General features: G+C 42.3%; 1 protein-coding gene across 12 annotated transcripts in view; it reads right to left on the reverse strand.

Moving 5' to 3' along the window:
- Positions 1–14,793, reverse strand: part of LOC100695288 (band 4.1-like protein 1) — a 104,510-nt gene that overhangs the window by 7,009 nt on the left and 82,708 nt on the right. For 3 of the 12 annotated variants that reach the window (XM_025907490.1, XM_005450123.4, XM_025907491.1), the window contains exons 14-21: positions 14,648–14,692; positions 13,154–13,303; positions 11,977–12,063; positions 8,862–10,265; positions 6,995–7,045; positions 5,945–6,304; positions 5,388–5,516; positions 651–710 (exon numbers count right to left, since the gene is read on the reverse strand). In XM_025907490.1, coding sequence (XP_025763275.1) covers positions 651–710; positions 5,388–5,516; positions 5,945–6,304; positions 6,995–7,045; positions 8,862–10,265; positions 11,977–12,063; positions 13,154–13,303; positions 14,648–14,692 — 2,286 coding nt within the window. The remainder of the gene's footprint in view (positions 1–650; positions 711–5,387; positions 5,517–5,944; positions 6,305–6,994; positions 7,046–8,861; positions 10,266–11,976; positions 12,064–13,153; positions 13,304–14,647; positions 14,693–14,793) is intronic. The other 9 variants (XM_019358597.2, XM_025907493.1, XM_005450130.4 and 6 more) reach the window with 7 other exon arrangements.

A 14,793-nucleotide genomic window follows, 5' to 3' on the forward strand; every position in this document is an offset into this window, starting at 1 on the left:
GCATTTCAGTCAGTTTCTGTCTCTGCTGGACGATGACCACACATAGAGTACACACAGCCAGGATGATGTTAACAAACCAGGGTAGTGGAGGGCACCCCGATTTGAAATATATCTGTGTATGTGTCAAATACTCTCTGTCTCTCTTCATTTACACCTACTACAGAACTTAGCCATCTTTGAAATGTCTGTTTAAACAATTTAGCATGAAGCTTAAATGTAATAATAATAAGGTTCGTTTCATCACAAGTGGGACATGCTTATTGGTCACATAGCCTTGAGTAGTTGTTTTGGTACTTGGCCACATATTTAAAACATCAAGCAAAACTCTAAGTCCAGCATTTTCAGGACTTTGACTTGGACAGAAATATAATGAGCATAAAGAAAAATCAGCTATCACTGCTGGTACAATGTAAATGTTGGAATCAGCAGACTATATTACAAAAAAACACGTGAATGTGGTCCTGCAAACAGCTGCCTCGTGTAACAATATTCATTTCGACAGTCGTTCAGCAAGATATGAAAGTTCAACGCAAGAAGAGAGGAAATCAGTGGACAAATCGCTAGGGTTTCTCACTGTGGACACACACACACGCACACACACACACACACACACGCGTACTGTCACTTTGTTCCTCATCAAAGATACTTACAGGAGAGCCATTTTCTTTGACGGCAGCAGGAGCCTCCTGTGGGCTGACGACTCCATAGTTCTGAAAAAGAGGAAATGGACCTTATTAACAGTCTTTAATGAGCTTTTTAAATACAATCTGTGATCATACAAAGAAGCATTAGTGCATATTTAAAATAGAATAGTGTGGTTTTGTTCTCTGCTAATTGTAGTGGATTTAACATTGCACTTTGAGGAGTTTGATTTTACTTCCTTTTTCATAGAGTTTACATTTCAGTTTTTCATGTTTATATTTTAAACATGAAATTCAGATTTTTCTGATTATCAGTTTGATGTCTGGCATGGGTCCAGCTTATTTTGGTTGTTTTTAATCACATCGTGAGTCATTTCACAAATTCATGTCAAACACATTCGTACAAAGGTCTGGAGTACTCTTGCTTCAAAGAAATCTTAATGAAGCATCCAGGACACTTCATTAAGATGTTGTTTTGAAAACCTACTGCCAGTCAAACTACAAAAAGAGACAACAAAGTCTTGGCTAAAAAGTATCTTTTTAGTATATTATAGAGCAGGGGTGGGCAACTCCAGGCCTCGAGGGCCGGTGTCCTGCAGGTTTTAGATCTCACCCTGGGTCAACACACCTGAATCACATGATTAGTTCATTATGAGGCCTCTGGAGAACCTCACAACATGTTGAAGAGGTCATTTAGCCATTTAAATCAGCTGTGTTGGTTCAAGGACACATCTAAAACCTGCAGGACACCGGCCCTCGAGGCCTGGAGTTGCCCAGCCCTGTTATAGAGACAACATATATATGATGAAATGAGGCCGTTCACACAGCAAACACACTAAAGCAGGAACTTAATGGTCATATTCAAAAACCTGAATTAAGGCTGCTCCTCAGTTAATGACAATGCCAGGGCTGAACCTCCACAGCAGACATTTTGGCATATAATCATAACATCATAACAGGACAAGCGGCTATAAACCAACATAATGAGCACCGTCACTGAGCTGCTTCATGGTGTCTGCTGGCTCCATGTCACTGCTGTTTGGGCAATTTATTCTAATTTGTTTCACCTGTTTTTCCTGTCGAGTCAAAAAGTCTGCGGTGAAAAAGACCTGCTGTTAATGCTGTCTTACTGTCTTTATTTATTTATGTCATTAGATACAGTGAAAGCAATCTAAAGCACATCACACGTGTCTGCTGGTGAAGTTCTGCTGTTTATCTCTGTGACGCACTAAACTGACTCGTTAAAAAGTCTCACTTTAAAGAAAGTGATGAAGGCTGATTTACTGCTCCATCAAATCCAAGTCAACATGGTTTACCTTTAACCAACAGTGTTTGTGCTGACAGCATCCATTTCATCATGGATATACACAAGGTAATATATAGAAATAGGAACACTGTACACCCCTGTACTCAAACAGTACATATGGATACAGTAAAGGTAATATAAAAATAGATTTAAGTACAGCAGTATCCTCAGAAACAACTATTGTTTTGGCTTTTTAGCAATAATAACTATTTTGTGCAGGACTTTTGCATAAATGGTGAAGTTTTTCACTCTTATATGCAAAATCCTTCAGTTACCAGATATTTGAGGGATTTTATTAAGTGTACAACGGTTCAATGGGACTTCAAAGTGAGCTTTTCATGAGCCTTCATTCTTCATTCGAGGGCATCTCTTGGTAGAATTGCTAGTGTGTTCAAGATTATTGTCTCACTGGAAGGTCTCACTCCTTTTGAAGGTCAGCTCAGGTAAATTACAATGTCTTCCAGCAGAATTTTTAGATGAATCAGCAAGCAGCTAAATGCTAGCTGCCCAGTCCTTGATGTCACCAAAGTGACGATATTTTCCATCACCATATATGGATGCCATGAGAAGCAAGTGGTTACATAAAAATCAAAATTTGATTCATGTATCTAGTAGATTGTTCAAAAAGAACAGCAAACACATTCTTCCCGGGAACCTCCCAGTCCCGTCGAATAATTCTTTGTGCCACAGAAAGTGGCCATGCGAGTACAACACACTCATGATGAAGTCATGTTGGTGTGCATGGTGTACTATCCTGCTGGAAGCAGCCATCAGAAGATGTGGACGTGGCCAGCAAAAATACTCCAGTAGCCATCACACTACCACCAGCAACTATTCATACAAGGCAGGTTGTATCCATGCTTTCGTGTGGTTTACACTAAATTATGACCTGCAGACCAGGCAACACTCTTTTAGTGTCCAATTTTAGTGAGCCTTTGGAAAATGTAGTTTCCTGTTCTTAGCCGATTAAAGTGGCACTTGGTGTGATCTTCTGCTGCTGTAGCCCATCTTCTTCAAGGTTTGATGTGTTGTGCATCCACAACACATGACTGGCTATTTGAGCCATTGTTCCCTTTTTATCAGACATCAACAAAGCTATTTTGTGTAGAGAGCTGCCGTTTATTGGATAGTTTCTCTCTTTTGGACCTTTCTCTGTAAACCCCAGAGATGGTGGTGCAGGAAAATCTAAGCAGATCAGTAGTTTCTGAAATACTCAACAATCATGCCACATTCAGAGTCACTTAAATCACCAGACAGTCAAGATGCTAACCTTGTCATCTTGACCATGTTTGTATGCCTAAATGCACTGAGTTGCTGCTATGTGATTGGCTGATTATATATTTGCATTAGCAAGCAGTGGAAGAGGTGTACCTATTAAAGTGTGAGTGTATATACAACCTGTTTGTAACAGCAGACACATAAACCAAGAGTTTACTCAGAAAACAGTCTCCTCTTTGGTGTCATTTACTGGAATGGAAGTATAACCCACCAGCAGGAGTTTTTTTACGCTTAAATAATTAATTTATATATATTTTAAATCTTTTTATATCCCTAATGAGACTCATGGGCACCCACAATTAACACATTTCTCTAGATTTTGTCATTATGGCACTTCAGTAACAGAGAGAACGTTAGATTAGATAAGCTTACTGACATCAAGGTTGAATATTTGTTACCTAAACTGGAATATGAGATTTACTTTATGATGGTGTCCTAACTATAGCTTTATATCCAAAGTTTTGCATGTGACTGATTTGTTTTTATTTCTTTAAAATGTGAAAAATGACAAGTTTGCTTTTGTGTGTCATTCATTTCCATTATTGTTCTGCTTTAAAGAGGCTGCTGGTGTATTTTCATGACTATACATGATGAACTGTTTGTGAAAGCAAAATAAATTGTCCTACAGTGTGCTGTGGGTGCTTTGCAGACAGCTGGAACGGAGCAGCTGCTGAGCCTTTGTGCTTTTGTTTAGAGCCCAAGTTCAACAGACAAAGCATGTCTCCCTCTGCTGGCTGTGCAGTGTCACTGCTGAGGATCTGTATCTGCCCACGAATGACGTCAGTCCCCAGTTTGCCTGAGACGCATACATGCACACTCTGCACTGTGGCTTTCTCTGACATCTTTGAAAATGTGACTCAACGCTGATGTGGCACTTCAAAGGTACCCTCTCTACATCATTGCCTGAGTTCATCCACACTATTAGCTGAATGGCTAAAGAGCCCAGCAATGATTACATTTTAATAAGGCTCCTGTGGGACAGCCAGCCGGCACTCAAATCTCTGCCTCCGGAGATGAATGGGATTCGCACCTGCTTTCATCATCCTCATTAATACACTGTCAATACTTTAATCACTTCATAATGATGCTATTATTCCATCCGTGTCTGGGGAATATGGCCATCATGTCACTGCAGCTCAAAGAAGATGCTTCTTCCTCTAATCAAGCTCTGTACAAATAAGAAAGTCACTTTGATGGCGACTGATGGAACTGATCTTCATTTCCTCTTTCTGCCAGTCCCGTAGCCCTAATTCTTTAGCACTCACCTATAAGTATTTAAAGTACTCATCATATTCAACCCAACATTTCCTAAAGAAGTTTTAAAAAAGTAAATACTTTGTCAATTTGGGAAAACAGACCTTCATCTTGTTGATGAGTTAGAGGAATAGATAGCAAGCCAAGCTCAGTCTAGAGCTTTCAGGCACATCCAAAGCCCAGTATCTAACATGTTATAAGTTAAAGCTGTGCAAATAAATAAGTGTAAAGCCAACAGCACCTTCCATGCTGACTGGCATGGAGGTTCTTGTAAAAAAAACAAACCCTAAAATTGTACATTTTAAAGCAAAGATTTTTACACTTTAGAGGTGCAAGATGATGGATTATGCTGCTTTGTACAGAGTCAGGACTAACCATAAGCCAACAGTCTATTGGCTGTAGCTTTGGTGTTGTTTAAGGCCAAAGTCACACTGGCATAATGACTGACTGGCAATCACTCATCAATCACAGGGCGCTAGAAATAAGTAAACAGTTGCTAAAACTCACTGTTTAATCGACTTCTAAAGCCCAGTCACATACGCCTAGTGGCTCTCAGTGAACCCCAGTAACTTTTATAAAATGAACACCATGTTGTATTAAATAAGGCTTGAAACATTAAACTTACAGGTAGGTTTTCCTGTACACTTACATACACACACACCCATAGAAAATAACCAATCCAAGTTCTTACTAAGAGGTATAAGAAGTTTAATGGTATTGGGTTCAGTTTGCTGAACTCAAAAAGACTTCAATGTTGACAGATAATCTGGTCCATAAAGAGCGCACAATAATCAAGAATACAAATCTTGATCATATTTTTTGATCATGTTTAGGTTGTTTAAAATTATACATGACACCTCACGCAGACTATAGTGCTGTTGTTTCTACTGCTTTTGCGTTTGGTTTACCTCTGGAGAGACATTAACGACGTTGGCGTGGGCTTCCGAGCCATTTGTGTGCGTCTCCGTCTTGCTGTCGGCTCTTTTCAGCTTGTGGGCCACGCTCACCGCGTTGGGGTCTTTCTTTGCCACGGGAGGCTGTGTCAAACACAAACAGTACAATACAGTCAAAGAGTAGCAAGCGATTTCTTCACAGCAAGTCGCCTGATGACTTCAGACCCATTCTTGTAAGCAGCATATTAAACAAAAGAAAGCAACCGAGCGATGTTAACTTACAGTAACGAACTGTGAAATGCATTTTTATTAGTCTGGATGACAACGTGCAAGAGGTGCAATAAATTCAAAGAAACACCAACAAAAATAAAATGGGTGAATTACAATTAATACATCAAAAATGAGTAGAACAAAAACTGAACACAATAAGGAATCAACAAAACTTAAGTAACACATTATGGTCCAAAAATAAATAAAAAATACAGCGGGGGGCTACTGAAGTCCAGCCAGGCAGGGTGAAGCCAGTGGGTGATGATGGCGATGAATACGTATAAATGCGTTCATCTGTCTACCTCATGATGCATTCCCTCCTCAGGAAGCCTCTCCTCTATGGGAGACTTGTCCCGGGAGCCCATTAGACGGGCAGAGTAGAACCTGGAGGTCTCCTCAAAGTCCTCCCGGCCCACCTCTGGCTGTCGCTCCCTCTCTCCCAGTTCGGGCACACCCTTAGAAAAGTCCTCGAGACCCGAGTGGAGGTCAGTGATCACAGTGAAGTCGACCTCGGCCTCCAGGCTGGACGTCGAGCTGACCGTCATGCTGGAACACTTGCGTTCGATTCCCAGGTGGGTTTCCTTCATGCACGCCACGGTGTCTCGTTCCTGCTCCTCCTCCGAGGCTATGCTCGGCTGAGGCCTCCTCTCCCCGAACTCCTTCTGGTGCAGGTACAGACACAGGATCAAAACTCTGGCATCGCACCGCTACAGTGTTTTGAATTGAGATGGCAAGGAATGGGAATCATCGACATTATGGAAGCAACTTGCTACACAAGCTAGCCATCATCCATTAGTTTGCAAAGTCCGGTTGAAGACCCTGAGAGGAAACTTTTTTGCCATTGCATCCTTGACGTTTGGACAGTGAATGTGATGAGGGCTGGATCTGACTGTGGACCGTCTTTTGCAAATAACTTCTAACTCCAAAAAACCAACCCGGCTTCAGACATAGTGGTGTGCATATTCCATCTAGCTACAACTACCTAGCTACCTAACTACCTACCTAACTAGCTACAATATGTTTGATTAAACAAACAAGCTGTAATTGTAGCTAGCTTTACTAACAATAGCAATGCAACAGCTAGTCTTCTGCTAATTTAAACACACAACTTTTCTTATCCAAAGCTCTGACAGTCCACTTACAGACTCACTCTCGTTCCTGCCTTTTGGTAAAAGTAGCAACTTAAACGTCACGCACATTGATAACAGGTAGTAAAAGTTGTGTGTTTGATTTTTGATTTTGTTTGATGTCGGGGGAGACCGCTGCAGTCAGGCATGAGACAAGCATCGAGGGAGGAAAAGAGAAAAATGGACAGAGTATATGAAGAATGGGTTCAAATACAAATGAATAACCTTGAAGTCAGCAAATGGCTCTTCATATATAGCAGGAGTAGAAACAGGCTCCTGCAGAGGGAAGCAGAGGAAAGAGCAGAGAGAGGATCTCAGGGTTAGCACAAGCTGGAGTGGAGTGTGGACTGACTGACACAGCAGTGATTGACTGGGGTCTGAAGATATGAGCCCAGTGGGGTTCTGTGCACAAAATATTGCAGCATAAACCTAAACTGGGATCCTGGTGTTCAAGAGTCCAAATGTAAATACAACACACAAACAAACTAGTAAGTTTGTGCTATTAACTCAAACCCAAGTTTAGGTGAGAAATTCAGCCAGACCCAATTCAAGCCCGCTGGTTCTGACCAGTCAGATCCAGTCAGGTTCAGAATGGATACCAGCACAAATTTCAAGGACTGCTCTACAGTGACAAAAGCAAACAGCAGTAGAAGTTTAGAGGACAGAAAAGCAACAACGATATCTACAGCCATTTGTTGTAGTTAGCAGAGGCAGGGCAAGAAAATCATGCACTTTGTATAACGAGCAGGTTTCTGGTAGTAAGAGCAGCCACTCATCCACTAACTGAGAAAGTGTTGCAATGGTTCACCGTGAATTTAAACACAAATACAGTCGAATGATGTTGTTACATTTCTGATAAAAAATTTAAAAAAGGTGCCGTGATGCATTTCAAAGCCTGTCAAAATGACTGGGAGAGTGGTTCCACGTGTTTGGAGGAGCACCTTAATATTTTCCCAGCCCCCCCTCTCCCACTTCAATCAGATCTTAATGTGATTGTCACTCGCCAGTGAGGTCTGTTCGCACACTGAGAGCTACGCAACACCTCTCTCCTCATGCCTGTTTAATCCAATATATGCAAGAGCTTGACTCAGATGAAAAGGTGGGGAATGATGAAAGCTGTCATGTCTATTCACTCCAAATTCCTTTCATTCCGGTGCCAAACACGTGCAAGCTCCCAATGATACCAACAGTGAAATGAAAGCAGCAAATCTGACTGTGTCAGGCACTGAGCTGTGGTGTCTGTCTGCTTGCTGCCTGCTGGGCTTTCACAGTTGGAGGAACTGGTGTGTTTAGAACACCGCTGGGCTTTCAATCCAGGTGAGGGTAAATGGAAATAATGCAACGCATGATTTCTGATTTATTACCACCCATGTGAAGGATCCAGCGACAGTTTGTAAATTCTGCATTGTTTTTTTTTTAAGGGTTATCAGTTTGATGTGGTTCCTCAATCTTTTGCGCACAAACCAATTCTATACTCCATTTATCTCTAATTTTGGAAGATATTAGCTCTCTAACAAAGTAATGGATGACAGTACACCCCCACCCCCTCCTTTCACAAATGAGTGATTTAATTTCTAACGTTCATAGGCAATAAACCGCTTGTTTTGTATTTCCAGCTTGGAAATGACATGGAGATGAGCATAAATCATCGGAGCAGCGGTAATATGCGAGTCCACCGCCCTCTGACAGAGAACAATGTGAGCTGGGAGGAAATTTCAGGTTCAGCAGCTGGAAAAGATGAACCAAAACACCAAAACATGACTTTTTTTAGCGTGTGTGTGTGTTTAAACTTTCACAGCCAGTGTTGAGCTGTACAGATTTGCCAGCCAGTGTGGTGCATGTCAAAAGGCAATGGGAGGGGGGGATAAACTGGACTGCCTTATGGGAAAATGTCCACACTTTTTGACTGCCACAAGACAGAGCAGAGGTACGGCTCCGCCTGCTCTTCATGCAGGCACGAACAAGGCAAGATGGATGAGTGTTTCAAGTCATTGAAAACGTAGAAAAAAGAAAAATGGCGTGCTCATGCCTGTCTGTCTGAAGCTCATGCTTTGTTTCCAATGACTGAATAGCAGATGCCAAGAGGAGTTACCGAGTGTCTCTTTTTGGCCGCGTCCAGGCTCGGCTCCCTGCTGGCGTTTCTGCTGTTCCGGAGTATTAGCACGGACTCTCTCGCCTTCTGCGTTTTCACCGGCGGCGCTGGAGGGGCCATTTTGGGAAGCCCTGAAACCTTTGAGCTGAATGACTGGCTCTCCGCGAACACTCTACCACACTGAAAGCTATCGTCTGGATGCTCGATTTTAGCAACGCCCTCCAGATCTGACGCGAACGCTGGATGAAAGGTGGAACCGTCGGTCCAGCTGAGGTCTGAGGATCCCTCCGGAGAGCCAACCGACCACCGGTATTCTCTTCTGATCCCCCGTCTTGGATCGTCCTGTCCCGTCCGGTCCCTTTCGTCCTTGGACGTGACGCTCTTCGAACGCTCCGGCTTGAGAGGAACAATCCTGGTGATTTCCGACTGGTAGCTGCTGCCTGACAGTCGGTGGAGAGACGTCCTCTGACCTCTGTCGCCCAAGAAACCCTCAACATCCTCTCCTCCAGAGCTACTGACCTTTCTTTCATGTGTCCTGACCTGTCGTAGTTTAACCTCTGCTAACTCTTTGTTGTCAATGAAGCCTTTCCCTCGCATCTTCAGCACACACTCTCCTTTTGACCCTGAGAATGAGCCATCATGCTCTATCTTTCCAGGTCCATTCACTGCGCCTAAATCGACATCTGCTGTCCCAACAAGGCTCACTTTTTTCTTTACCTGCTCTGCTCCTTGGGTGGAGACCTCCCTGCTTTCTCCAACTAATTTACCCTCTTGTTTGCCGTCTTTATAGACCCTGACCGGCTGATCCTTTTCTAAACCCTGATCATCTTTCATCGTTGCCACTGGGGGCGACTCGCAATGGATTCCTCTCTTAGGTGCTGTTTCTGAGTTGTTGTCTGAGTCCGAACCCTCGTTTTCGTCTTCAGTGGAATCGCTACCTCCTTTCCTGTAGACGAGCTCTGCGGGCATTCCCAGGTTTAAGCTCTGGGGTCTCCTCTTTTTCCTCGGTTTAGAAGCTGTGCGCTCCTTCATGTGCCGCAAGCCCGGGGCTGCATCGCTGTTCGCCTCAGGGTCTGAGGCTCGAGCTGGGTTGCTTTGAGATTTGTCTTGAAACAAGTCGGCATTCTCAGATAATTGGATCACAAAACGCCGAGGCTCAGAGCATACATCTGCCTCTCTGGACGATTTTGTTGATGGAAACTCATCAATATGACTTTTCATTTCTTTTCTGTCATACTCTGCTACCTCCTTATGTATCATCTTGCTAACATCTATCTCTTTTTCCAGACCCTTTTTCTCCCATGAGGAATCAGGTGTGAGAGATTTGTTCTTTTCTTCTGCCTTCCAGTCATGGTCTTGTTGATAAGGTTCTTGTTTTTCAATCAATACCCACTCCTCTGAGCCCTACATGTTGGTATAGATTAAACACAGTTAGACAAGCACAGCTACTGCAAACAATCAAATCTAGACAAGGACTTCAATCCAAGAAAAGGGCCCAAAATGTACATATTGAAGTTATGGTGAACATTAGTATTACCTATTCAATACGCATTTCTTTAACAGTAAACAAATCACCAACCGAGCACCATGGGCTGACTTTTGTGCTGACTCAGGTCAGCCGGTCTTGACATTTATTTAACCCAAAAACAGTCATTGAAATTGGGCTGCGTTTAATTTGATTTAGTCTAAATTTAGTCCAAAATGAATGTCCCATTTGGATCACATGTAACCCTGATAGACTCACATCAGACACTGCAAAAACTTGTTGAAAAGATGTAAAGTAATAACAATAATATTCATTAAAAAGACAAACTTATCAGATGTTGCAACAACTTTGAGTTCAAATTGTCTTTCAGGCTGTTGAAAAGCCTCATCTTTAGATATACTCCCACTAAGTCTACAAAATATCACATTTATCAGCTGAACAAACCAGTTTAGTCGTTTTTTTATGTTTAACAACCAATTGTGGGTAAATATAGACTTTTTTCAAAGAAGTAAAAAAAATGGCCAGCTGAGGGGCTTTGGAGGAATTCAACATAAACAAGGCCGTTTTTAGAAGTGTGACAATAAGTTTTAAAAAAACCTTTATGAAACACAAAACTCTACTGAGTGTAGCATAAAACACCCACACCATAGCTTGGATATAATAGCTTCTTAAGGCTCAATGCCTTTGCTAATTCTAAGTCAGACTAGGATAGTTGAATAGGGCAAACAAACTATCCTCACTGCTTTATATTGCCAGTGATTTATTACAGACTCTAACAACTCACCATGATAGCATTAGTACTCCACAAAATATAAGCCCTTCTTTCCTTTTTGAGTGCCACTAGTCAGAGCAGGTGTTGCTGATTGTTACCAGGGCAACAACAGTAAGAGGCTCGAGTCCGAGAGGGGGTCGTTTTTTGTGGCTGTAAATGACTCGGTCTTTATTTTTCTGAAACAGTCAAACTTACAATGGACTAATCTGTGAGTAAAATGAAGACACGTCTAACTCTACAGACCAGTCTAGTGTTTCTTTGTGGACTGCTCCTCAGTCCTGCTCTATGTTTTAGGGCACAATGTTTAGGCACTATTACAGTCCAGACAGTATAAAGGACAGATGTAGCAACCGTGATGTTGGTTGGCGAAGTCCAATTTGGAAGACTCAAGATGAGCTTTTCCACCATTACCATCTTGACAAAAATGGGTGCGGTTTCTCTCACGCTCGTTGCCTGTTGACTTGGGATTGACAGCTCGTTATCCAATGAGCATGCGGTTTCATATTACAGGTACTTTTTTATTTCTAAAGGACCGGAAGTCTTTCTGCAGCTACAACTATCATAATCCAGCGGACTTCAGATAAAATCCAGCTTTAAGGCGCTCCTGCTTTGGCTTTATTTTTTTAACCCAGATACATATAATAAGATTATATACATGCATATCAATTGTAACAAACACTATTATTGAAAACTAATTTTTTTGTCATACGTCATAGCAAAGTCATCTTTTCAGCAAGTTTTTGCTGGGTGGGGAGAGACAGCAGTACATAATAGGAATTGCACTGCACCATGCCAATGCTACAATGCTACAAACAGTAAACTGCTTAGTGAAAGAGAAAGAGTGAGAGATGTGCAACCTCGGGTGAAGTCACCAGAGTCTTCTGGACGAAACCCTCAACAGACAGGCTGTTAACAGGTTCCTTTCCCATTGCCCGGCCCACCAACTGACCGAGACGAGGCAGAACAGAGGGTTTAAAAGAGAGAAGGAAGAACAGCCATTAGAGCAATTCTGTGAGACACAACTTCAAGCAAAAGGGAGGAACTGGAAAAGGCAGAAAGAATCAGTGTTAACAGGACACAAGTGAGTTGTTCTAGCAGAAACTTTTTAATGAACTTCAAACTAAAATCGTGCAGCTCCATGTACCTGACAGCCACCAAATCCACATAAGCAAATCTGGAGGCATTTGCAATGCAAAAAGATTTTTTTTTATTCTGCAACAACATCAAAGAGCTGAGTTCAACTAAATCTCTTGGAAACAGTAAAGAGCAGCAAGACTTTCCCAGCTTTCGAATGTCACTCACACAGAAACAACCCTCCACCCTCCCACCTCTGGAATGAAACACACAGCAGATTACATTTTCTGCCACAGACAACATTTGACATTCTGTGGTTATAATCTGATTGTGGCAGACAGCAGATGAGAGATTGTCTGAAGGCAACTTAGGCACCAGCAAACACTATCCTATCTGAAGAGGCCAATCTCATCTTTAAAAGCCCTATTACCACAATATGATCAAAGCTTGAGAGATTTTGTGATCTAGCATAAAGAAAACGATCTAACTGTTAGGCAATCAGGGGAGGAAAAAATGACTGATGATTAGTTCTCGAGTGCCTCGCATTGAGAAAATCTCAAAAACATCTCGGATCTAATCTCATCAAGATGTTTCCTTGTGTGCTACTTGTCAGTCATCTTCAAGCACCTCGGAGATATTGAGAGAATTATCCTGGTATTCGAGAGAAAAGGTAGAATGCAATTCATTACACGGCTGTCCTAAAATAAACAGGGGATTTGTATCTTTGTTTCCGACTGCCATAATATTGGAGACACAGTATCTCTTTAGGCTAATGATGCAGTTAAAAACCTGCATAACGAGCTTGAGAGCGAGAAGTGGAAAGAGGACACTGGCACACGGGAATATCGATGGCCTTTAATGGAATGTCAAGTTTTAGAGGTCGCTAGGTTTGAGATATTGACCATAATGGACCTGAAAGCCCTCCACACCACAGCTCCCCTACCCTCATCCCCCACTCACAGCCTTCTTCTCTGGTGTGCCGGTTGGGGAGGTCGCGGACAGACGCTTCTCGCGGTTCATCAGCTTGCTGTTGGGCTCCCTCAAGGCTCTCTTTAGCTCATTGATGCTGGCCTGGTGCTTCAGCAAGACGTCCTGCGACTTATCCAGAAACTAGAGAAGAGCAGAAGATAACAGTCCATCAGTCCGTCATGAACACCTGAGACTTGTATGGCATGTATGAAAACATTGTGAGGTAATACTTCATGTACACAGGAATGGAGGACACACGAACTGCTCGCATTTATGCCAGTTAGAGATTACGCTAACATTTTGGTCTTTTGTGCTGGTGTTCACTGACATTTAAGATGCTTATTGAAGCTACAGCATGGCTTCAATAAGTTACGACAAAATTAGCTTTCAAAACACGAATGAGCACAACAATCAAGGCACGCACTGCAAAGAGGACGCAAAACAAAATGAATATGAATAATCAATTAATGCCGTTCGCTAATCAAAACTCAGAAAGCTTTCTTTTTGGAAGATTGGACAACAGCTATTACTGGAAAGAAAACAAAACCCATATTCCTGCATAAACAGTATTCTGCAGTTCACCTGAGGAGACAGCTATTCAGAGCAGGAACCTATACTGTTTCTTGTGCAACATCCCCTCTTTGAGCTTTTAGTTCCACTAACAGTATAACAGGTAAATATTTATGTGAGAAATTCCCCCTAACCAATCATAACATTATAAACTGTGACAGGTTAATCGTGGCACCTGTTAATGGGTGGGATATTTAAGGGAGCAAATTAGCATTTTATCCTCAAATTTGGTGTTTTAGAAGCAAGAAAAACAGGCAAGGGTCAGGATCTGAGCGAGTTTGATGACGTTTAAACTGTGATGGATACACCACTGCGTGAGAGGATGTCTAAAAGCAGCTATAGTAGGGTGTTCCTGGCCCACAGAGCTCAGTATCTATCAAAAGTGACGGTGAAACAACAAAGGCCATGGGCGGCTAAGGCTCATCGATGCATGTGGGGTCAAAGGCTGTCCTGTACGGTCCCATCAACAGACAAGCTACTATAGCTCATACTGCTGAAAACGTTCATGCTGGTTCTGATAGAAAGGTGTCAGAATACAGTAGCATTTTACAATATGAAGTGTTGTTGATGTTTTCAGTGGATGCTACTGCGCTTAAAGTAGAGCTTTGAATGAAGGACTTGTAATACAACCTAAAAATGGAGAACTTGTACCAGCGCGTTCACTTAAGTCGAGCATCTGAGTGCTTTTCCCAGAGAAGAATGCACCGATGCTGTATTACAGGCACTTAAGGACGGGGAGAAGCTCACGTCTATCTCTGAAAGCAGTGCTAGAGATTTGCTGCTGGATGTTTTAAATACCTTTTAAAATATATAAATAAATCAAATATAAACTGACTGAAAAGATGCAGGCGAACCTCAGTCTATTAAAGGCACACACGACAAGAAGCACAAGAGCCAAAATCCAAGAACCTGTACCTCCTGTTTGTGCCGAGGAGTAGTCTCCTGGTCCAACTGAGAGAGCTGAGTTGGTTGCAGGACAATGGGCGAGCAAGAGAGGGGGTCAAAGGTGAAGAGTGCGGGGTAAGAGAGTGCAGGAACAAGGTCAGATGCAGACACAAGGC

The sequence above is a fragment of the Oreochromis niloticus genome, linkage group LG5, assembly GCF_001858045.2.
Source record: "Oreochromis niloticus isolate F11D_XX linkage group LG5, O_niloticus_UMD_NMBU, whole genome shotgun sequence".
Lineage (NCBI taxonomy): Eukaryota > Metazoa > Chordata > Actinopteri > Cichliformes > Cichlidae > Oreochromis > Oreochromis niloticus.